Source organism: Carcharhinus amblyrhynchos, chromosome 1 (assembly GCF_965287045.1).
Source record: "Carcharhinus amblyrhynchos chromosome 1, sCarAmb.v2.hapA, whole genome shotgun sequence".
Lineage (NCBI taxonomy): Eukaryota > Metazoa > Chordata > Chondrichthyes > Carcharhiniformes > Carcharhinidae > Carcharhinus > Carcharhinus amblyrhynchos.
Genome location: NC_137324.1, coordinates 81,159,229 through 81,185,293, shown reverse-complemented (window position 1 = coordinate 81,185,293; position 26,065 = coordinate 81,159,229). Strand labels below are relative to the sequence as shown.

General features: G+C 40.4%; 1 protein-coding gene across 12 annotated transcripts in view; it reads right to left on the bottom strand.

Moving 5' to 3' along the window:
* The window catches only part of fryl (furry homolog, like), a 474,495-nt gene that overhangs the window by 70,426 nt on the left and 378,004 nt on the right, over window positions 1-26,065 (bottom strand). For 10 of the 12 annotated variants that reach the window (XM_080187850.1, XM_080187842.1, XM_080187867.1 and 7 more), the window contains 4 exons: window positions 25,515-25,715; window positions 14,724-14,894; window positions 8,817-9,025; window positions 74-281 (listed from right to left, as the gene is read on the bottom strand). In XM_080187850.1, coding sequence (XP_080043976.1) covers window positions 74-281; window positions 8,817-9,025; window positions 14,724-14,894; window positions 25,515-25,715 — 789 coding nt within the window. Of the gene's footprint in view, window positions 1-73; window positions 282-8,816; window positions 9,026-14,159; window positions 14,895-25,514; window positions 25,716-26,065 lie in introns of those variants that run through there. The other 2 variants (XM_080187858.1, XR_013886541.1) reach the window with 2 other exon arrangements.

The window sequence follows — 26,065 nt, the reverse complement described above, 5'->3', positions numbered from 1 at the left end:
ATTGTTACATTTACTGCACTTCCTGAATCTGTCATTTCCTCAAAAAATTCTCATCAGGTAATAGACTACTGACCTGAAACAGTCTAGAGAACACATGAAATGTATGCACCGCACAGGATCCATCTGTATCTGACAGCATCTGGTTGACATGGCAGCGCCAGGCTTCCTCCTCATCCTCATAAGCCACTGGTTGGAAAGCGGACAAGATAGCAGACAGGAAAGGTGATGGTGGTGGTGAGGCTTGAATCTCAGGAAACCCTTCTTGGTCTCCTTCATCTTGACTGAAAAAAAGATACAAAATAGTTGATCAAAGCAAAGCATCTAAATTAGGTAGAAAACCAACTCTATAACTGATAGTCCATTGTATGTCTGGAAAACCAACATCACTGATGCTTTATATTATAATCCTGAAGCCTCATTCCAATATGCTTTTATGATTATGCTGGCAAACAGTGCTGCACTGGAAATGAAATGGTTAGTTATATTTTTTAATAATTCAATTCCAAGAATATGCAGGGGCACACAATATTTCCTTGCATAGATTGTTTAGGAAAACATCTCATTAAAGTCTCAAAAGAAATTCAGTTTCTAAATCCAAAATCATCAGCTGCAGGGCAACTTTTGGTTGTTTCTTCTGAAAATAACAGCACACTATAGACATAACTTAAGAAATGTTCACTTTAATAAATATATTACTTTTGGCAGTAGATAATTATTGTAACAAAATACTGGATTATCAAATTGGAAGGGGTGAAACATGCAAAACCTGACATCAGCTGTCATTTTAACTCATAAAAAAGTGCTGGGATTAGTCTCAACATTCAGCACAGCCTGGGTAGATTATATTGACACCAATTATGGAGAAGTCAGTGTTCCCACTTCTCTGGCCTAAAGGATGCCAGTGTTATAATTCTGGGCAGCAAGGAGCTCTAAAAAGGCGTGGGAACATTCCTTAAGCCATGATTGCAATGTTACTAGTTTCCGATCAGTTATAATGGAGAATAAGGATAGCCTTTTATAATTTTTCCTATAGGCGCATACATAATCACACAACGTCTCTGCAGAAGCATTCTAATGTTAAATATTTAATCAACATTTGAGAAGTAAAAACAGCCACTGACATTTAGGGCATTCTCTGAATGTTAAAACTTTTTAAAATTTTGGTGCAGAAATACCATGAAAAGCCTGAAGGAATAATGCACACAGTAATAAATGACAATAATGCTGCAGAGTGGAGAGCATAATTTAATTTAATCCTTTTTTAGGTGCAACCTCTTCTATCATATTTGATTAGAACAATGTAATTACATATTAGTTTACAGAATCTTTTACTACTCGTAAAATCAATAACCTGATTAAATTATTCTTAAACCAAAATCATTACTAAAAAGTTGTTGTGAAATTGATAGACATGCCAATATATTTATTTCCCCTCAATGTATATTTTGTTCCAGATAAAGCTAGAAAATGGAGGAAATCTACCCAAATAATAACTCAATTTACAAAAATATATACTCACTGTTCAAGTTTACTGAATATTCTTACAAAGCATGCAGAGTAAATATATCTGAGACTGTTCCTGCTTAATGCAGATAACATTTCTACAAATGTTAGGCAGCACTTTGTTTCAAGTGCAGTCGAACAGCTACTCTGCGTTAGCTGGAAGATTATCTGCATATAGACGCAGTTGGTAGCTGCATGCACTAGTGAAATGCTTCTCTTGGAAAAGGCACAGACCTTTTGCTGCCGTAGACAGTATTTTTAATTATCTTAAGTAGGGTCTGTTTCAAGAGGTTGGATGCATCAAAATGTCAATTTGCAAGCACAATCAATTTAATGGGATTCACGACTGTCAAGTTCCTTAACATTTCTTCTTGGTCATCTATCTTTTGCTGTTAATTGACATACCAATCAATTTTATTCATTTTACTCAGTGAATTATTTTATTGCACTTGATGTATATACTGAAGTTAATCACTTGTTCTTTATCTTTCACATTGGTGAGAAAAGATGATGGGATTAAATAATCACACAGAACAAAAAACAATGAGAGATCTCAAAACAATTTGCTTCCAATTGTTGCAGAGCCACAACAATCATTTCACAACAGTACCGAGAAAATGGCATGAATTTTGCCCTTAAATGGCTTGGTTTTCTATTTTAACATCAAACAGGAAGGCTGTAATGCAGTGACTGCCAAATTTTAAGATCTCTCATCTAAGGGTTGCAGCAATTTTATAATAAATCTTGACAAGACAGTGCAGAACATCAAAAGTGTGTGCCAAGAGATAAATCAAATAGAAGTGTTTAGGTGCAGCAAAGCCTAGGTTTTAAAAGGCCAGTGGATGCAGAAGAAAAGGAAGACCGAGTGGCACAAAGAACTTCTTCCTTTCCAGATCCTTAAAAAGCATACTGTAGGAGAATACGAAGCATTGCATGAGTCTTAGTTTAATGTAATGTCATGTATTACATGAATCATAAAAATGTAACTGACAGTTGCTATCCTTGCCATCAACGTTACTAAACCCAGCTACATACCATCTGGTGCAGTCACTTTTTCCTAAGGCAGCAAATCTTTTGGACTCCACCAGGGGGCACAGGGTTCTTGTTTTGGCTTGCATACTTGTAACTATTCAAATACTGAGTCAAATGGACGAATTGGCAACAAGCCAATCCCGTCAGTAGTATGGTTTGTTATCCAGACCCATCATGATCAGAATGTCTTCCCAAGTTTTTCTGGCAGTTTCCCATGAATGAAGCAAATTCTGGAAAACCAGAGGATAAAGGAGGCTGACCTCCTTTCAAGGATTAAGGATCAAAATTTGTACAGGGGTCGCATTTCAGTGCAATCCCAGGCTAAGGTAGACAAATGTAAGCTTTAGGGCAAGAGATGCAGGGATAAAGAAAAAGAATCAGTCGTTCAAAACTGAGGTGCATAGAAATTTCTTCTTGCAAAGGCTGCTGAATCTCTGGAATTCCCTGCCCCAAAGAGTGGTGGAGGCTGGATCATTAGAAGCATTCAGTGGAGGTGGATAAATATTTGATGGATCAAGTAACAGAGCTGTGGGGAAATGGCACAAAAAGGAGTTGAGATCTGTGTCAATCAGCTATGATTGTATTGAATGAGGGGCAGAATGAACAGACCTGGTGGTCTACTTCTGCTTCTATTTCATGTATTCTTGTGATCGGAGGGAAAGCAGTGATTAATGACCTGGAAGTTGCTGCCTACAAGAGTGATGGAAGCAGAACCAGGTAAAATAGGGCGTAGTCGGCATGATGTCATCAAGGGGAGGTCATGCCTGACAAATCTATTAGAATTCTTTGAGGAGGTAATGAGCAGGTTAGACAAAGGAGAGCGAGTGGATGTTATCGACTCGGATTTCCAGGTCTTTGACAAGGCCGCACAGGAGGCTGCTGAACAAGATAAAAGCCCAAGGTTTTAGAGGCAAAGTGCTATCATACATAGAAGATTGGCTGACTGCAGAAGACAGAGAGTAAGGATAAAAGGGCCCTTTCCAGGATGGTGGCTAGAGATTAGTGGAGATCTGCAGGGGTCAGTGTTGGGACCACAACTTTTCACTTCATACATCAGTAATCTAGATGAAGGAACTGAGAGCATTGTGGCTAGGTTTGCAGGCAATGCAAAGATAGTAGGGGGGATAGGTAGTATTGAGGTGGCGGGGAGGTTGCAGAAAGACTTGGATAGATTAGGGACAGTGAGAAAAAAAGTGGCAGATGGAGTACAATATGGGAAAGTATGAGGTTATACACCTTGGTAGAAGGATAGAGGCGTCAATTATTTTCTAAATGGGGGAGAGAATTCAGACATTGGAAGCAGAAAGGGACTTGGGAGTCTTAGTTTAGGTTCTCTTAAGGTTAACTTTCAAGTTCAGTTGGTAGTTAGGAAGGCAACTGCAATGTTAGCATTCATTTTGAGAGGACTAGAATACAAAAGTAGAGATGTATTGCTGAGGCTTTATAAGGCTTTGGTCCGACCGCACATGGAGTATTGTGAGCCATTTGGGCCCCATATTTAAAGAAGGATGTGTTGGCCCTGGAGAGGGTCTGGAGGAGGTTCACAAAAATGATTCCAGGAATGAATAGCTCGATGTATGAGGAGCGTTTGAGGACTCTGGGTCTGCACTCAATGCAGTTTAGGATGAGGGGGGACTTCATTGAAACTTACAGAATACGGAAAGGCCTGGATAGAGAGAATGTGAGGAAGGTGTTTCCATTAGTAGGTAAGACTAGGATCCGCGGGCCACAGCCTCAGAATAAAGGGACAACTTTTTAAAACCGAGATTAGGAGGAATTTCTTCAGCCAGAGGGTGGTGAATCTATGGAATTCATTGCCACAGAAGGCTGTGGAGGCCAGATCATTGAGTGTATTTAACATAGAGGTAGACAGGTTTTTGATTGGTAAGCGGATTAAAGGAAAAGGTGGGAGAATGAGGTTGAGAAACTTATCAGCCATGACTGAATGGTAGAGCAGAGTCAATAGGCTGACTGACCGAACTCTACTCCTATATCTCATGTTTTATGAAGTGATGGATGATTTCAAAAGGAAATTGGATGGTATTTGAGGGAAATAAACTGGCAGGGTTACAGGTTCAGAATAGGGGAATGGTACTGTTTAGGTTGGGCTACAGAAAGCTGACATCCATGCCATAGTGACACTATGACATTGAAAAAAAAATGTTCTTCTGAAGGTGCAAATACCCTCAATTTCAGTCACCAAGGTGATCCCTCATGAATTGGTTGCAGGAGGATAATTTATGTTTCAAAGTGGAAGGTATACATATGTATTGATGCAACAAACCAGTTAGTTGCATCCTGTAAATGCTAAGCTAATACAAGTACATTAATACATGATGCAAGTTCCTTCATTATCCCAATCACCAACTCAAGGAATAGAATTAAATGATGTGAACCACGTTCACTCTAGAAACATGATCTAGGCTGACATTTTAATGGTATACTGCAAAAGTTTTGGAAGATCTGATCTGCTGGATTAAAATATCTAATGGTCTTATTCCAAGAGCAGGGAATTCTTCTGGTTTGCCAGTATATATTATCTCATTGCTGTTTGTAGAGCTGCCTTGTTTTCCTGCATTACTACAATGACAACACTTCCAAAGTACTTCATTAGCTCTGAAATGCTACTGGATCTCAGAATTTGCAAAAGGCACTTTGGAATTGTAATATTTTTCTTTAAACATTTTCTTCTTGAAAGCACCTTGGAAAGAGGTTGACCTCCATTTGCAGCAATACACTGCTCATTGATGCGCTGTTTGTGTTTCGCCAGGCAACTGAGATCATTACCTAATTACAGCCTTGGTCTAAACATGGACAAAACAGCTGAATTCAAGAGGAGAGATGAGAGCAACTGCCCTTGAAATCAAGGCAGCATGAGACCGAATGTAGCTTCAAGGAGTGCCAGCAAAATGGAAGTCAATAGGAACAAAAGGGAAAACTCACAGCCACTGGAGTCATATCTAGCACAAGGAAAGATGATTATGATTGGTGGAGATCAATCATCTCAGTCCTGGGACGCTGCTGCAGGAGTTCCTCAGTGCAGTGTCCTAGGCTCAACCATTTTCAGCTGTTTAATCAATGGCCTTTCCACCAGCATTATGTCAGAAGTGAGAGTGTTTGCAGAGATTGTATTATGTTCCCATTTGTGACTCCCCAGATACAAGCAATTCGTATCCATATATGCAGCCAAAACTTGACAATATTCAGGCTTTGCTGATAAGCGGCAAGCAAAATTCTTGCCACACAAGTATCAGGTAATGATCATCCCCAATAAAAGAAAATCTAATTATTGCCCTTTGACAATCAATGGCATTTTCACTGTTGAATCCCCCAATACAAACACCCTGGAGGTTACCATTGACCAGAAATTGAACTGAACAAGCCAAATAAATACTGTGGCCACAAGAACAGTAGTCATGATGTGGATATGCCGGCGTTGGACTGGGGTAAACACAGTAAAAAGTCTGACAACACCAGGTTTAAGTCCAACCGATTTATTTGATAGTAAGCTCACAAGCTTTTGGGGTTTGTCCCTTCGTCAGGTGAAAGACGAAGGGACCTGACGAAGGGACAGACCCCGAAAGCTTGTGAGCTTACTATCAAATAAATCGGTTAGACTTAAACCTGGTGTTGTCAGACTTCTTACTGCCACAAGAACAGGTCAGAGGCTATGAATTCTGTAGAGGATAACTCATCTCCTGACTCTGCAAAGTCTGTCCACCATCCAAAATGCATGTTAGAAGTATGATGGAATACTGTCCACTTGCCTGGATGGGTGTATCTCCAACAATACTCAAGTAGTTTGATATCATCCAGGACAAAGCAGTCCAATTGATTGGGACCCCATCCACCACTTCCAATGTTCACTCCCTCCACCACCAATGCACCATGACAGCAATGTGTACAATCTACAGATGCACTGTAGGAACTCATCAGGACTCCTTCGACAGGACCTTCCAAATCTGCAACCCCTGCTACCTAGAAGGACAAGGGCGTTCCCCTCCAAATCACACACCACCCTAACTTGGAACTAATCACCTTTCCTTTATTGGTGCTCAGTCAAAATTCTTCCTAAAAGCACTGTGGGTGTTTTTGCGCGAGCTGCAGCAGTTCAAAAAGGCAACATGCCATCACCTTCTCGGGCGCAAGTTACAATGGGCAATAAATACTGACCTAGCCAGTGATGCCCACATCTCAGAAACAACTACAAAAGCTTTGCCTAATGGATGCTTGGAACCTGTATTTTTGTTGCCTCCTTTTAAAATCTGTACCAAAGGAGATCAACCTTCTTTGAAATCCATAGTCACTCCGCAGAGAAATAAGTAATTTTATGATCAACTCAAAGGATCAACTAACAAACATTGTGTCGGTATGAGCAAGGCTCAATTTAAAATTTAGTTGTTCTGCATAGCTCTTTTTATTTGCAGTGCATAGCCCCTTCAAATACTTCTGCGCAGATGTGAATATATGCTCTATTCATCACAAAACAAGGCCTCCATAGTACCTTTCAATCCAACAGGTACATAGAGCAGATGTTCTAATAGGAAACTATTTTATATTGATACTCACAGGTCCGAGCAAAAATAGCCAGCGGCTATTTCTGCTTCAGCCATTATTAAAAGGTGACTGTGCATGACACTAAGCTCTTCCCCCTAGTTTTCTAAGTGGACATGGAACACTAAGTTTGGTTATTACTTCTGAAGTAACATGATCCAAAGATGGGCAGTATTTCTACATACTATGCTCAATACTTCTGCTTCTTTCGAGTTTTAGCTTGTGCTTTATCACTTTCAAGCAGGTTGTGTACCTTTTGCTGTAAAGATCCTACTGACCAGAGATTAACATCTGACTGGAACAAATACTCCCATCAGAGCAGTGGTAATGGATTGACCAAAGAACATGAAAGACAAAAAGAACCACAGTGTTCTGAAACTGAAAGATTAATGCTGAGAACTGGGGATAAAAGTGCTGAAGAGAAATTGCAATAATTTTCTGGAAAAACACTTGCTCAAATTAAACACACAGCTAAGCTGGAAAGTACCACATAAACAATATTTTAAATCCAAGTTCTACTTTTCAGTAGAACACTGTCTCAGATCAAAAAGAACAGAGGTAAGAATTCATATGTTATGTGATCCTAACAGTGAATGCTAATGACCCTATTTCTTTCAAAAACACTGAAATGCAATCAGAATTATTTTTATGATCACGTATGAATGGTTTCAATGGAGAACATAAAATATAAATTGGTTGTAACACTGTGTCACTTGTTTGAAAGGAGTTAAAGATGTTTGTATTGATTATTACGATTTATCCTGTAGTAAACATCAAACTAATGCCACATCATCAGCTCCACACAATACCATGACCATATTATATAACCTTGATTAAAAACAGTGTATGTTTCTATTCTTACCACCAGATTCAAATATTAATCTACACTAGCCCAGAATTTTGCTTCAAATGTTCACCGTCATTACTGTATAAAATTGACAGCAATACCTGGTGCCTGCACATGCGCAGCTAAATATGAAAATCTGGAAGTTGCTGTCAAGTGATAAATTTCTCAACAGGGTATATGGTCTTTGCACATGAATTAACACAGAATAAGTAAGTTGATGCCAACTTCAACTTTATAGTTGCTGTAAAAAAAAGTGTCTTTGCTAAGACTTGTCGAATAGAGGGTACCTGAATTTTTAAAATGGCATAACTAAAAGTCATAACTACAGCTGAAGAACCCATCTGGCCCCAAAAGGGTAATTTTAGAAGTGTGGAGTGGCATTCCTTCACAATATTTAAAAAAGCCATTAAGATAATAAAACTTGTTTTATAAATTTGATGTTTTAGCTTAATTCCATATGTATGCCCCAATCTATATTTAATTTCTTGCAAAATGATTAAAGAGTGAATTCTAAATTCCTTTAACTTCCTGACTTTTCTGACTGAGAGAATTTTTCAACTCGATAGACTGAACAGCCTCCCTAATGACATCACTGTTGCTACATGTGACACATGGTGCCAGATTAGTTTGGAAAACCGATGCTTTAGAGCAGGCCAAATCTTTGTGGGTGGTTTTCTTTGCTGTCAGTCAGTATGAGTGATGCCCCTTCTCTGATACTTGCAAAATCTTGCCCATTACATATACTATAATGGGGTTGTAAATACATGGCTATTACTCTTTCAATTTCAAATGTAACAATAAAAAGTAATTCACGATTTGGAAAAAATAATTATATTTGACACTCTTTCTCTGTGTTAGCTGGGTAACATAGAATTAATACCTTGAATGACTTGAAAGGTCTGCTTCCTCCTCTTCGCATCTCTCGTCAAGCTCTTTAAGTGCAAGGGTGACATCCTCATCACAGATGGACTCTGGGGAACTCCCAGGAATAAGATTCTCTTGGATCTTTGAGGATTCTTGGTTAATATCTGAAACTGTGTCTTCACCAACAGTGTTAGCCAGTTCATCCTTCAGAGCTACACTGGCATCCTGCAATCAAATACAGGACTAGAAATATAGCACCAAGCATAAATTTTTGATGATATTTTCACAACTACATCGATCGATTAGGTTTTAAATATCCAAAACTAACATTTTAACATACTAAGATGCAATTTTAAAAATGGAGTCTTGTCATAAGTTACGAACAGCCGATAAATTTCAAGAGAAAGTAGAATTTGACTTTCTAAATGTTGGCAATGTTTATGCTGCTTATGCCTTGGCTTGGGACTACAAATAAAGTCCAACTGACAATCCAATTGATCCAAAGGTTAGCACTATTGCCTCACAGCGCCAGGATCAGGGTTCAATTCCAGCCTTGGGTTACTTTTTGTGTGGAGTTTACACATTCTCCATGTGGATTTCCTTCTGGTGTTCCAGTTTCCTCCCACAGTACAAGGATGAACAGCTTAGATGGATTGTTCATGCTAAAATTGCCAATCTAGGCTAGATTATTAATACATTAGAGTATTAACCCCAAAGAAAATATGATTGACAGCTCTGGCTCTTGGATCTATGTTGTCAATTTCAACAAGTTTATTTATAAAAGATTCAGCTATTGAAATATTATACTCTACGGATGATTAACACTTTAATTGGGCTGGGAGATTTTTTAAGAAGTTGGAAAGCTACTAATAAATGACTGTTTAAAAAGTATTTTTAAACCACACCTTATTACGCACAGTGTATGGACACGGCTTGAGAGCTGGTGCAGGGAGCAGGGATTTAGATTTTTGGATCTTTGGGATCTTTTCTGGGAAGGGCTGATCTGTTCAAGAAGGATGAGTTACATTTGAACTGGAGGGAGACTAACATCCTGGCAGGGAGATTTGCTAGAGCCACTCGGGAGGTTTAAACTAGTTTGACAGGAGGGCGGGATCCAAAGCAGTAGGGAGACAGAAGGGAAGTTTGAGGACAGCACAGAAGTTAAAAAGAGCACATTAATTAGTAAGGACAGTGTCAGTAATCCTAGTACCGACAGATCAAAAGCAAAGCAGAGAACAAGGGAAGTCCAGATAAAACTGCATATATTTCAATGCAAGAGGCTTGACAGGCAAGGCAGATGGACACAGAGAATTGATGGGTACGTGGGATTGGGATATTATAGCAATTACTGAAACGTGGCTAAGGAACGGACAGGACTGGCAGTTTAATGTTCCAGGGTACAGATGCTATAGGAAAGATAGAACAGGAGGTAAGAGAGGAGGGGGAATTGCACTTTTGATTAGGGAAAGCATCATGGTTGCACTGAGAGGGGATATATCCGTGGGTTCGGCCACTGAGTCTATATGGGTAGAACTGAGAAATAAGAGGGAAATCACTTTGATAGGATTGTACTATAGGCCTCCAAACAGTCAGCGGGAAATTGAGGAGCAAAAATGTAAGGAGATTACAGATAACCCCAAAAAAAAGGGTGGTAATAGTGGGAGATTTTAATTTCCCAACATTGACTGGGACAGCCATTGTATTAGAGGGTTGGATGGAGAGAAATTTGTTGAATGTATTCAGGAGGAATTTTTCATTCAATATGTGGATGGCCTGAATAGAGAGGGGGCAAAACTTGATCTCCTCTTGGGAAATAAGGAAGGGCAGGTGACAGAAGTGTTAGTGAGGCATCACTTTGGGACCAGTGACCATAATTCTGTTAGCTATTTTAAAACTATGGAGAATGATAGGTCTAGCCGAAAAGTTAAAATTCTAAATTGGGGCAAGGCCAATTTTGATGGTATCAGGCAGGAACTTTCAGAAGTTAATTGGGGGAGTCTGTGGGAAGGCAAAGGGACATCTAGTAAGTGGTATGCTTTCAAAAGTGTGTTAACCGGGGTTCAGGGTAAACACATTCCTCTTAGAGTAAAGGGCAAGGCTGGCAGAAGTCAGGAACCCTGGATGACTTGGGATATTGAGGCCCTGGTCAAGAAGAAGAAAGAGGCATATGACATGCATAGGCAGCTGAATCGAGTGAATCTTTTGAAGATTATAGGCCATGTAGGAGGAGTTAAGAGAGAAATCAGGAGGGCAAAAAGGGGACATGAAATTGTTTTTGCAAATAAGGCAAAGAAGAATCCAAAGAGCTTCTATAAATACATAAAGGGCAAAAGAGTAACAAGGGAGACAGTAGGGCCTCTTAAGGATCAACAAGATCATCTATGTGTGGATCCACAAAAGATGGGTGAGATCCTGAATGAATATTTCTTATCAGTATTTACGGTTGAGAAAAGCATGGATTTTAGGGAGCTTGGGGAAATAAATAGTGATGTCTTGAGGAGTGTACATATTACAGAGAAGGATGTGCTGGACGTCTTAAAGCGCATCAAGCTGGATAAATTCTGGGACCTGAAGTACATCCCAGGACGTTGTGGGAGGCTAGGGAGAAAATTGCAGGTCCCCTAGCCAAGATATGTGAATCATCGATAGTCACGGGTGAGGTGCCTGAAGATTGGAGAGTGGCAAATGTTGTGCCTTTGTTTAAAAAGGGCTGCAGGGAAAAGCCTGGGAACTACAGGCCAGTGAGTGTCACATGTGTGATGGGTAAATTGTTGGAAGATATTTTGAGAGACAGGATCTACAGGCATTTAGAGATGCAAGGACTGATTAGGGACAGTCAGCTTGGCTCTGTGAGTGGAAAATCATGTCTCACAAATTTAATTGAGTTTTTTGAAGGAGTAACCAAGAAGGTAGGTGAGGACAGTGCAGTTGATGTTGTCTACATGGACTTTAGCAAGGCCTTTGACAAGGTACCACATGATAGGTTGTTGCATCAAGTTAAATCGCACAGGATCCAGGGTGAGGTATCTAAATGGATACAATTTTGTATCCATTTAGATACCTCAATTTTGTATCCATTTAGATACCTCACCCTGGATCCCATGGTTGTACAGAGTTGTTTTTCAAACTGGAGGTCTGTGACCAGCGGCGTGCCTTAGGGATCAGTGCTGGGCCCACTGTTATTTGTCATTTATATTAATGATTTGGATGAGAATATAGGGGGCATGGTTAATAAGTTCGCAGATGACATGAAGATTGGTGACATAGTAGACAGTGAAGAAAGTTATCTCCAACTGCAATGGGATCTTAATCAATTGGGCCAGTGGACTGACGAATGACAGATGCAGTTTAATTTAGACAAATGTGAGGTGATGCATTTTGGAAGACTGAACCAGGGCAGGACTTACTCAGTTAATCATAGACCCATAGAAACCCTACAGTGCAAAGAGGCCATTCAGCCCATTGAGTCTGCACCGACCACAATCTCACCCAGGCCCTAACCCCATTTCCCTACATATTTACTCGCTAATTCCTTTAAACGACGCATCTCAGGATACTAAGGGGCAATTTAGCACGGCCAATCAACCTCCCCCACACATCTTTGGACTGTGGGAGGAAACCGGAATATCCGGAGAAAACCCACACATGAGGAGAATGTGCAAACTCCACACAGACAGTGACCCAAGTCAGGAATCGAACCCAGGTCCCTGGAGCTGTGAAGCAGAAGTGCTAACCACTGTGCTACCCCATGGGTAATAATGATAAGGCGTTGGGAAGAGTTACAGAACAAAGAGATCTAGAGGTACATGTTCATAGCTCCTTGAAAGTGAAGTCACAGGTGGACAGAGTGGTGAAGAAGGCATTCGGCATGCTTGGTTTCATTGGTCAGAACACTGAAATACAGGAGTTGGGAAGTCTTGCTGAAGTTGTACAAGACATTGGTAAGGCCACATTTGGAATACTGTGTGCAATTCTGGTCACCCTATTATAGAAAGGATATTATTAAGCTAGAAAGAGTGCAAAAAAGATTTACTAGGATGCTACCGGGACTTGATGGATTGAGTTATAAGAAGAGGCTGCATAGACTTTTTTTCTCTGGAGCGTAGGAGGCTGAGGGGTGACCTTATAAAGGTCTATAAAATAATGAGGTGCATAGACAAGATAGATGGTCAATATCTTTTCCCAAAGGTAGGGTAGTCTACAACTAGATGACACGGGTTTAAGATGAGAAGTGAGAGATACAGAAGTGTCCAGAGGGGCAATTTTTTCACACAGAGGATGGTGAGAGTCTGGGACAAACTACCAGAGGTAGTAATAGAGGCAGGAATAATTTTATCTTTTAAAAAGCATTTAGATAGTTTCATGGGTATGATGGGTATAGAGGGATATGGGCCAAATGCAGGCAATTGGGATTAACTTAGGGGTTTTAAAAAAAAGGGTGGCATGTACAAGTTGGGCCAAAGGGCCTGTTCCCATGTTGTAAACTCTATGTCTCTAAGTGCCATTCCTTGGCAAGGGTGGTTGAGGAATGTCTAGGGAAGGGACGGCTGTCAGAAGTTAGGGCTGGAAGGCCTTTTTAAATTTTAATTGAGACAAAGTTCACAGCACCAAGGTGGGTCTTTTAGGCTGCCTGCCATGGTAGTTGACAGCCCCTGAACATTTTCCCAGGTTGATTGGCCTGACTCCAGTTTGCACCCACCCACAATGAAGATCCTTTTCTGACAGGTATTTTCTCCTAAAGTGGACAGGCTGAGCGGGGAATTTTCCCAACTCCGGCTACCTGTCTCAAGGATAAAAATCTACCTTGTCATTGGCCAAAATAATGTAAAGCCCACCTGTTTTGGGGTTTTGTCACCTCTGCCACAACTGTTCAAATGTTCTTCACTTTGATTAGTCTATACATTGTTTCAAGTTGATACAAGTCAACAATATGAAACTGTCTCACAATTTAGCACAAATAGTTACCAAGTTAGCAACCTTTCTCAATATTTGAGATGGGAATGTGAAAAATTACACATTGGTTAAATTTGATTTGAGGCACTTTGTTTGGATAGAAAGATTTATTCCCCATCTCACATATGCCTAAATTGATTCGTAAACACTTAATGCAAATAGGAAAAAAATGCGAAATGTTTAACCATATGCATTATCACCTTGCACTTTGAAAATATACTTTCCTTCATAAAAGTAAAAAGAATTCAGTTTAAGCTCTATGCCCAAATGCCTAAATAACAGCAATAAATTTAGTAGGAATTTTAGTTGCAATATTTAGAAACTAAAAATAAGCAATTGAAAGCTGCCAGACATAAATGATCAAATTAATATTAGTAATGTAGTATGAAAGGAATGTTATACTTACAAATCAGGTTTAGCCCCAAAGGTGACACTAACCAGCCTTATTTCATAGGCCTATTCATTGTCATTTTAAGGAGAGGTGACATGGATGATATGCTAACACAGCAAGCCTGAGGCTAGTACCGAAAATTTCAACCCACAATCAAAGTGCAAATGCAAAGCCAAGAAAAGATTAACATTGCCAAGCCCATAAATCAGATTTCCTAGGATTAGTTATTTAGTAAAATCACCACCACCCTTGAAGACCACAGAATTAACCAAGGCAGAATGCAAATTTCTTCTTTAAATTGTATCTCTGCAAAAGTGCTGTTTAAATCTTTATAAAAAAGGATTTTTTTAACCCATGCAAACAATTCATGCATCTAAAGACAATCCTTTAAGGATTTTATAATAGACACATCTTGAATAAATACTGTCACAGGTTAAAATATTAAAACTTCATATGGCTCTGTGAATCTGCAATGTTTGATCAACTTTCAGTGCAGAAATATAAAAGGAATAAACGTCATTAGAAAGATCCCAAATCAGCCATGCACCAACCCATATTTCTGCCCACATTGCTTCCCACCTCAGGCAGCTGGTTGTTAGCGCTATCTGGAAGAGGTGTCTCTAAATTTGGGGTCTCAGCTCTGGGCAGTGGTGTTTCATCAGACACCACATTGGTTGCTGTGTCTTTTAAGTGCAGCAGAGAATCCACATGGTTTGGAGCAGCATCATCTGTTGCTGAGTCACTGTTTAACTAAGGGAAGGATACAGGAAATTACAAATGAGAATAATCCATTAGAATTTGTTTCTAATTATTAGAACATGACTACACCAATGAAAAAAAGCTCACTCAGTATAATGGTTATTATAACCATAAAGCATGGTGATCCAGAAACAAAGTTTGATGCTGAATATTTGAACAATGTATTACATCAGTGGGCTTTTACTAAACATTCAATTAGCTAATTTTCAAGAGGAATTGCAAAACAATTGGTTCCCACTGTCCAAAACTTTACCCGAAAGACCCCCCCGCCACTGTCCAAAACTTGTACACTAATGTAATATATACATGTACATGAATATCTTTAAATTTGAAATCTCTGTTTGAAGTGTTTTTGATGTGGAACTCTCACTTTGTCCACATGCAACAGAAAAATGGATATTTAAATATCCCAGTAGAAACTGTACAAACAGGGAAAGGCAGCATTGCAGAAATAATTCAGCAGCAAGCATGCTTGAGTTCTTCACAAGTTCTCCAATTACCTGAACTTGTCTGAGCTCTTTTTACTGTATATTTATCGAAATTAAAATGTAATTTGCTAAGTTATATATTCTGATAGCCGTGCGGCCAATTTTGCAAATTGCTGAAATTTTTATAAAAAGAACCAGGAAGTAAAGGACACAAATGTGAAGGAGTTTGGGTAAGCACAGAGCAGGGTGGGCATGGGGGTCAGTGAATGAGGTTAAAAAACGAAAGTAATGTCAGCACAAGGAAAAGTGCTGACTGTTGAGTAGCTATTGAATATATTTTTTAATTAAGCCTTCAATTTATTTCAGCTTAGTTTAGTTAGTCTGATAAATAGAGATATGGCAGGGTACCTCATTCCTGTGGGATGCACATTCTGTTCCATCTGGAAACTCCAGTAAAAATCTGGATAACTACATGTGCAATGTTTTAGAGCTTGAGCAGCAGCCTGTGTTACTGCAGTGCTCTGTGAGTCTAGGAGCTACATGGATTGCCTGTTTCGAGAGGTAGCCATTCCACAGATTAAAGGTATCCAGGCAGAAGGGAAATGCATAACCACCAGACAGCCAAACAAAGACCAAGCTGCAAAAGACTGTATCTTGCTCTGCAACCAATCAGGCAATGGCTCATCTGGGAAATATTTCCAGAACCTTGGCCATACCAACAAAGTTGCAAAGGAGGGGTGGGGTTTCAGTACAAATATATTCCTTATAAAAAGAGTGGAAGCCAAATTTAGCCACCTGGATGTCAACAACCATACAGATCTGGATAACTGAAAAAAATAGCTTATATCACAGATGCCAAAAACCTCAATATTACTAAAAGAGCGTGGGATGAAATTAGAAAGGCAAATTAGGAAAGTAAAGAGAGGGCTTGTTAAATATTGATAAGGAAAATCAAGCAAACTCTGAGAAGTAAAATCAAGGAAAGATAATGATGTATTAAGAATACATGAAGAGCAAGAGGGTAACTAAGGAAAAGGATGACCCATTTGAAGACCAAAAACTTTTGAGTGCAGGTGGAAGGCATAAGCATGGTTGTTAATGAAAGTCAGGGTAAAACAAAGATAGTGGTGAAAAAGGAAGAGAGGTTTGTGAAATATTTGACTAGATAAATGATAAATATTAAATATTAAGGTGTTTTAATTACTAGGCCAGGTGAAATATATCCCAGGTTGTTCAATGAAGCGAGGAAGGAAATAATGGAAAGCTCTGATTATAACATTCAAACTATGTCTGGTTTCAGGTATGGCGCTGGAGAACTTTAGGATTGCTATACGTTGTTCAATTGTTTAAAAAGGAACAGACATGTAATTACAGGCCAGTCAGCCTAAGATGGGGGATGGGCATATTAAAAATTCTCAGGGACAGTACAAATAATAATTTGCAGAAGCACAGACTAATTGAGAACAGTCAGCATGGATTGGTTTGGGGAAGGAGGTCATGCCTTGAACTTGATTGAATTTTTTGAGAAGGTCTCAAGAAGGGTCAGTAGGGGCAGTACATTTGATGCAACCTAAATAGGTGTTGACAAGACCCCACCAAGCAGACTGGTCAGAAAATTAAAAGCTCATAGGGTTCAAAGGAAATTGACAAGTTGGATTCAAATTTTTTCAGAAACAAGAAGCAAAGGTGTCATGTCCAGTAAAAGATTATTATATTCATAACATTAAATATGGATTGTATTTCTGGGATTACCTTCTTTTAAAAATGAACATTAGAAGGCTGATGTGATGGCTGCTGAGGGTAAGGGGACATTTTCAATTTCTGCATAGACTCAATGATCTCCAGTTTCCAGAAGGGTCCTGACTGAATATCAGGGACCTTGGGCATGCACTTAAGCAGAGATGGGGAAAGTGCAAACAATAGCTGAGGGGCAAGTTTTTTTTTTACACAGAGATTGGTAGGGTGTCAAGAATGCACTGCCAAGGGTGGTGGTGTAGGCAGATACAATAGGGGTGTTTAAGGAGCTTTTAGAAAAGCACTTAATATGCAAGCAATAGAGGATATGGACCAAGGGCAGGCAGAAGGGATTAGTTTAATTCGGTGTCACATTCAGCACAACACCATGGGCCGAAGGGCCCGTTCCTGTGCGGTACACTTCTGTGTTCTATGAATAACCACAGGTGAAGTGCCCCCTTTATATAAACATACCAAGAGGAAACCATCTGTGGAATTCATACCTTCTCTTGTTGTCGACTTATCTAAAATTCAAAATGAACAGACTTTCAGACACACAGGGTGGAATTGCATTACCGCTTTATGCCCATTTCCAAAAAATACTGAAAATCGAGTGTAGAGCAGCTAGCGCAAATGGCACCGATTTTCGTGACTGGCATTATTCTACTACACCCAGATTTCTGACACTGTCAGCCTTTCATCAGGAATGAGCAAGAGGCTGGTTAATTTACTTAAATTTATTAAAATAGTATTTTGAATGTGTTTAGTGAGCCCGGTGCTCAATCATCTGGACTCGCTTGCTTTTATGGCCTTGCCAGGAGATGTTCTCTCCGCTGAGGAAAATACTTGCTCCCATGAATGGGGAACAGTCGTGTTGGCTTTGCCAGTGGAACCAGAGGTCATTGAGGTCTCCCGGGAAGGCCGAAGGCAAGACGGGGATGCCCCTTGGGTAGTGCCAGACTGGCAGTGACACCCTAGCACCTTGGCAATGCCTGCCTGGTATCTGGGCAATGCCCACTGGGCAGTGTCAGGGGCAGGGCCAATGGATGGTGGGGGTTCACTGCCACTCTGCATGTGAACGGTGGGAGAGGGCATTGGGGCAACATTCAATGGGGGAGGCAGACGATCCGTGATCTCTCTGGGTGATGGGGGCTGCATCTTGGGGGGTGCCCCCAACACCCACCTCCGATTGCAGGGAGCCAGGTATTACTTGAGGCTGCCTGCAGTCGTAGGGGCCTGACAGCTCTCTTTGTCTGTCAGACTCCTGCTACTGTTAATGCACATATGCAGCATCAGGGGTTTGCACATGCACAATACCTCCCTCTACAAGCTGCCAAACATATTAAGTCCTGCCCAATGCCTTCTGTCACGAGAAACAGATTCACCCAAAATTTTAAAGACAGAGTGCATAAGATTAGGCCTCCAAAAAAACGTATCTGGAACTCTCCCAGTTTCATGCCCACCCAACATTTAGACAACAATCTTGTAAAACTCTGCCCACTATTTCAAAGCTTGATACTGAAAAAAAAACTGAGAAACCAGTTAATCGTAAGGTGTGAATAACCCACCCATTTTCTCCATTGTGCAGCAATGGTTTTGGACTTCCAAGCCAATCTGGGTGGATAATAGAAGTATTGATCGTGTGATCAAAACTATCTTCAGATAACAAATCTTAGAAACCAGTCAGTCTAAAGACAACAGGACAATAGGGACTATAGGGGAATTTCACAGTAACTTCGTTGCAGAGTTATTGTAAGCCTTACTTGTGACTAATAAATAAACTTTTACTTTTACCATTCCTCTAGTCAGGAGAGCAAAACCCTGCCTGAAAACCAGTCAGCTTAGAGGAAACTAATTGGTTTTCACTTGCAAAGATTTGCCTCCTTGAAACCTGATCATAACTTCCAAAATCCAGAGACTTCCAACTTCAGTTCAACTCCAAAGAATGCATTGAGGACTGCACTATGTACATCTTAAAGGACTTAATCTGAATGAGATTTGTTTCTTGAGATTCTATCTAGAATCTTGTGTGCGCTTGCCTACATGAAAGGAGTAAGTGCTTTGTTGTGTTTACATTTTGGAATTGTGTGTGAAAAAAAATCACTTTTTGTTTTCTGATTTAATTTACCTGAAAGTCTGCTCCATGTTCATTGATAACATTCACAACAAAGAAAATCACTAAACATAAATTTTGTTCCTGACACTCAACAGATATCCCACCTTTTTTTCTCCATCCATAACAAAGGGTTATAGTGAACAGGAATCTTTGTGGCTGGAAGGCAATTTAGCACGATCAATACACCTAACTTGCACATCTTTGGACTGGAAAATCTTGGAACATAGAACACTACAGCGCAGTACAGGCCCTTCGGCCCTCGATGTTGCGCCGACCACTGGAACCAATCTAATGTCCCTCTAACCTAAACTATTCCAATGTTATCCATATGCCTATCCACTGATCATTTGAACGCCCTTAAAGTTGGCAAGTCCACAACTGCTGCAGGCAGGGCATTCCACGACCTTACTGCCCTCTGAGTAAAGAACCTACCTCTGACATCCGTCCTACAATTACCACCCCTTAACTTAAAGCTATGTCCCCTTGTGTTAGCCATCACCATCCGAGGTAAAAGGCTCTCACTGTCCACCCTATCCACTCCTTTGATCATCTTTGCCCTGCCTGCTGCAGTTGTAAATGCGCCTAGTTTGGGGGCGTTTAAGAGGTCTGTGGACAGGTTTATGGACGAAAAGGGATTGGTTTAGGTTAGTGGGTCATTGTTGTTGTTTTTTTTTAACTGGTCGGCGCAACATCGTGGGCCGAAGGGCCTGTTCTGCGCTGTAATGTTCTATGTTCTATCTTGTATGCCTCAATCAGGTCACCTCGTAACCCTGTTCTCTCCAATGAAAATAACCTCAAGTCCCTCAGCCTTTCCTCATAAGACCTTCCCACCATACCATGCAACATCCTGGTAAACCTCCTCTGCACCCTTTCCAATGCCTCCACATCTTTCTTATGATGTGGCGACCAGAACTGTATGCAATACTCCAAGTGCAGCTGCACCAGAGTTTTGTACAGTTGTAACATGACCTCACGGCTCCGAAATTCAATCCCTCTACCAATAAAAGCTAACACACCGTATGCCTTCTTAACAACCTTATCAACCTGGGTGCCAACTTTCAGGGAGCAATGCACACGTACCCTGAGATCTCTCTGCTCGTCAACACTACTAAGAGTCCTTCCATTAGCCCTATACTCTGTACTCCCGTTATTCTTACCAAAGTGAATCACCTCACACTTTTCCGTATTAAACTCCATCTGCCACCTCTTGGCCCAGCTCTGCAGCTCATCTATGTCCCTCTGCAAACTGTAACATCCATCCTCACTGTCTACACCTCCTCTGACTTTGGTGTCGTCAGCAAATTTACTAATCCATCCTTCTACACCCTCATCTAGGTCATTTATAAAAATGACAAACCGCAGTGGCCCCAAAACAGATCCTTGAGGTACACCACTTGTAACTGAACTCCAGGTTGAATATTTCCCATCAACCACCATCCTCTGTCTTCTATCAGCTAGCCAGTTCCTGATCCAAACTGCTAAATCACCCTCAATCCCATGCATCTGCATTTTCTGCAATAGCCTACCATGGGGAACCTTATCAAGCGCTTTGCTAAAATCCATATACACCACATCAACTGCCTTACCCTTATCCACCTCTTTGGTCACCTTTTCAAAAAACTCGATAAGGTTTGTGAGGCACGACCCACCCTTCACAAAACCGTGTTGACTATCCCTAATCAATTTATTTCCCACTAGATGATTATAAATCTTATCCCTTATATTTCTTTCCAAAACTTTGCCCACAACAGAAGTAAGGCTCACTGGTCTATGATTCCCAGGATGGTCTCGACTCCCCTTCTTGAACAAGGGGACAACATTTGCTATCCTCCAGTCTTCCGGCACTATACCTGAAGACAATGACGACATGAAGATCAAAGCAAAAGGCTCTGCAATCTCCTCCCTAGCCTCCCTGAGAATCCTAGGGTAAATCCCATCCGGCCCAGGGGACTTATCTATTTTCACACTCTTAAGAATTGCCAACACCTCCTCCTTATGTACCTCAATCCTGTCTAGTCTACTACCTGGTATCGCAGTATGGCCTCACCTCTTGTTGGCCAATCTACATACTGTGTCATGAAACCTTCCTGCACACATTGGACAAAAACTGACCCCTCTAATGTGCCTGAACTATAGCTTTTCCAATCGATATTTGTAAAGTTAAAGTTCCCCATAACAACTACCCTGTTACTTTCGCACCTATCCAGGATTACCTTTGCAATCCTTTCCTCTACATCCCTGGAACTTTCTGGAGGCCTATAAAAAACTCCCAACAATGTGATCTCTCCTTTCCTGTTTCTCATCTCAGCCCATACTACCTCAATAGACAGGTCCACATCAAATGTCCTTTCTGCCACCGTAATACTGTCCTTGACTAACAATGCCACGCCTCCCCCTCTTCTACCACCTTCTCTGCTCTGACTGAAACATCTGAACCCCGGAAACTGCAACAACCATTCCTGTCCCTGCTCTATCCATGTCTCTGTAATGGCCACAACATCAAAGTCCTAGGCACCAATCCAGGCTGCAAGTTCGTCTACCTTATTGCTTATGCTCCTCGCATTAAAGTATATGCACTTCAAACCACCCTCCCGCCTGCCAATACACTGCTGTGACCTAGAAACCTTATCCATGACCTCCCTATTCTCATCCTCCTGTACATTGGAGCTACAGTTCAGGTTCCCATCCCCCCTCTGAATCAGTTTAAACCCCCCTGAATAGCATTGGCAAATTTTCCCCCCAAGATATTAGTTCCCCTCTGGTTCAGGTGCAGACCATCCCTCTTGTAGAGCTCCCACCTATCCCAGAATGAGCCCCAATTGTCCAAGTATCTGAACCCTTCCCTCCTGCACCATCCCTTTAGCCACGAGTTCAAATGTTCTCTCTCTCTACTCATCTCCATGCTATCCCGCGGCACAGGTAACAAACCAGAGATAACCACTCTGCTTGTTTTAACCCTAAGCTTCCACCCTAACTCTCTGAATTTCTGTTTTATATCCCCGTCCCTTTTCTACCTATGTCATGGGTGCCTACACGAACCACAACTTGGGGCTGGTTCCCCTCCCCCTTAAGGATGTCAAACACTCGATCAGAGATATCTTGGAATAATTATTGAGGTAATTTGATTAGCGGTTAAGGAGAAAAGCTTTCCATCTTCATAAACACATTAACTTAGTGTCTTGTTCTCATGCCCACATGTCCATCCTTGGCCTGCTGCAATTCTCCAGCGAAGCCCAATGCAAGCTGATGCAGCAGCATCTCATCTTCCTATTAAGCACAATACAGCTCTTATCGAGTCCAATAACTTTAGATTGTGACCTTTCTCCTCTCACTTAAACCTCTTTTCTAAAAATATTCCACATTTCTTGTCTCAGTGCAACAACCACCCCCCCAAATCAAGCCATCTGTCTTTTATTCATAAAGTTGCTTCATCTTGTTGCAATTCTTTCAAAACTACCTAATACATTTCTCTTTCTCTATAGTTCTGAAAAGCCAAATGGACTCAAAACATTAATTGTTTTCTCTCTCTAAATGCTGCTAGACCTGCCCAGTTTTTCTAGTATTCTCTGATCTTATTTATAATACATATGACTCTGCTCAGAAAAGGCAGCAAAGCTCTACTGAGCAAAATATATTAGTTGTAGTAAATTTCATGGAATAAGTATTTATGTTACTTGTAGATCACCACTTCCAGCTGAAGCAGCTATAACTGCTTGTGTGATCAGCAATCCAGTTCTGACCATAACTGTGACATGAGATTCTGAACATCACAGGTTTTTGTGATATGGTTAATTAAGCTTGTATAAAGACAATCAAATCAAATTTTAAACAGCGAACATTGTGATGTGATCCAACAGGGCTTTGTAACCTGCAATCTGGATTGCTGAAACCATATTTAAGAAATGAAGTGGTAAGAAAGGATCAACAAAATGGGTTAACTTTTGATTGTTTTGAATGACTGCATGTAAATTTCTCTGATTTCCTGAAAAATGTATTGCTTTGTATCTAAGAGGAAAGTCATTTCTTCTAACAATGGCCGGAATTTTCTGACCTCGCCCCCAGCTGGGATTCCTCTGTCCTACTGCAGTGAATGGAGTTTGGCTAAGCACCAAATTCTCCACTCTCACTGGCACTGAATTTGATCTTATTGAAACAGACAAAAACCTATAGGATTTGACAAGGTGGATACTGAGAGAACGTTTCCCATTGCGGGGGGAATCTAGAACCTGGGGACACAGTTCACAAGATTAAGGCCCTTCCGCTTAAGATTGCAATGAAGAGTTTTTTCTCTTTCAAAAGCTTGCTAGTTTGTATGGAAGCAGGGTCAACTGAATATATTAAAGCTTGAGTTAGCTGAATTTTTGATCTACAAGGGAGCAAGGATTGTAGGGGACATTAGAAAAGTGAAGTTGAGGCTATAATCAGATCAGCCATGACATTATTGAATGCTCGATAGGTTGAATGGCCCACTTCCAATTTCTGTGTTCTTATGGTAGCATGGGTGGAGAGTAGAGGTGGACGATGACTAGGGGGCACAGCCTCAAGATAAGGGGGAGGCGGTTTAGAACGGAGTTGAGGAGGAACTTCTTCACTCAAAGGGTGGTGAATCTCTGGAATTCTCTGCCCGTTGAAGTGGTGGAGGCTGCCTCGCTAAATATTTTTAAGAAGCGGGTTGATGGGTTCTTGATAAGAGAGGGGATTAAGGGTTATGGGGAGAGGGCGGGAAAGTGGAACTGAGCCACGACAGATCAGCCATGATCTTATTGAATGGCGGGGCAGGCTGGAAGGGCTAGATGGCCTACTCCTGCTCCTATTTCTTATGTTCTTATGATATTTGGAAATGCAACAGTGTTCTATAGTTAAGGGAACAGCTAAGCATTTCTGTGGGCTGCAGATGTGATTGCAAGATGGTAAACTGCTGGGGTCCTGATGTCAGGGTCAGGATGCCACTGCACAGCTGTAGTGTAGAACTTTGAGTGAATAGTCAGAGACTTGATCAATATTGGTAGAAGTCATAGGTAGAAACACAAATGAGGTCATGGAAGCAGATTTTAGGGAGCCAAGAAGGGGACAACAAGCAGAACCTCTTCGAAGGCAGCAATATCTGGATAATTTCCAGCGCCACACGTTAGTCAGTACAGAAATTGAAGCATAATACAGATGAATATGTGGCTCAAGAGTTGATGCAGAAAGGTAGGATTACATTGAATGCAGTGCTTAAGTGAATGGTGGAGGCAACTTGAATTGTGGCTTTCAGAAAGGAATTGGATAAGCACTTGGAGAAAACAAGAATTTGGGAAAGAGCAGCAGAGATGGAATAACTAATCTGCTCTTGCTGACAGCCGATAACTGGGTAGGTTGAATGGCCTCCTTCTGTGCTGTAGCCACTCTTATGATACAAGGAAACAAAACCAGCAGGATTAACCTCACTGTGTATGATGACAGCCATGGAGAAATATCACTCATATAAACAAATAAAAATAGCTGCAGGCAGTACTGGGGACTTGGAAGGGAGAAAAATAATGCCACTAATCAGCAAAAGATAGCTTTCAAAAAAAAAACCAATAAGGAGATACCAGTTTTCCCTGGTGACATCTAAATACAGAAATTATAAACTTAAATAATAAATTAGTATGGGATTAAAGAATATACACCTTCCTGGATATCATTTTTATTTAAACTAAGGTTCCAAAATACACTTTAAAATGTGTGTTTCATGCAATGTCTTGCCCTAATTGCATAATTCACATCATTGCTTTGTTAGTCAGAATTACTAATTATTTTCACGTTAAGAAACCAAATTTTCTTTTAAGAAACAAATTTAAAGTTGCTTACAATACTAATTTTGACCCATGAATAGTTAGATTTTGATAAAATTGCAAAAACTTAGGAAGCTCATTTAAAAAAGGAGGAAAATACTGGAAAATCTCAGCAGGTTTGAAGCATCTTTGGAGAGAGATTAGAGCTAATGTTTTGAGCCTGGATTACCCTTCATCAGAGCTGAAGACAAGAAAAAATAGGATGAGATTTATACTGTTAGGGTGAGGAAGGAGAGGATTGACAAAGATGTCACAGACAAGAAGACAAAGGGAATGTAAATGGTGGGTGATCATGGCTAAGAAGTGTGCTGATGGCAGCCACTAAGAGATCAGAATGTGTAATTGACAGATTATCAAAAACGGAATTGAATTGACACAAATCTTGGAAATTCACATCTTCCTAAAGTTAAGTCAATGTATCTATTATGATAACATGACAAACAAAACTGTAAAAATAAAAAGACACGAGAAAAAGCGTTCACTTGTTTAACACAAGACAAAAGCGTTCACTCACCATCTGTGAACGGGTTAAGATCTGACTAGCAGTCAGTACCTCCTCTTCGGATGACTCGTCAGTGTCCTCCTGATTGGTTAAGTTTAAACTGGGTGTGCTTCCTGAATACTGGAACTCCTGGAGTGATGGTGTATCTCCCTTCTCAATGCTGTCCAATGAACGTCTCCGCACACCCCAATTAAAGTTGTCCATGCTTTCACCCTGCAACAGTTTTACTTTTAATTTATTTTTTCTTAACAACAGGATTTTTCTTAAAACTGCATTATAAAAGACAAATTTATATGCTGCCAGAGCATTATGGGATTGTATATTATGGCTTATTCCCTTAACATACTGCACCAATTCAGCTGTAAATCCCTTGTGATTTACTGAAATACCCAGAAGTAATAGTGTGCAACAATACATGAAACATGCAGTCAACCACATTAATAAACATGTAGCTCATTATACTCTAACATGGTACTTTCTGTAAGTATATAACCAAATTTTGAACATACTTCACAGTATTTAACATTAAAATTGCCTGAAGAACAAAGTTAGCTCGTGCTTTT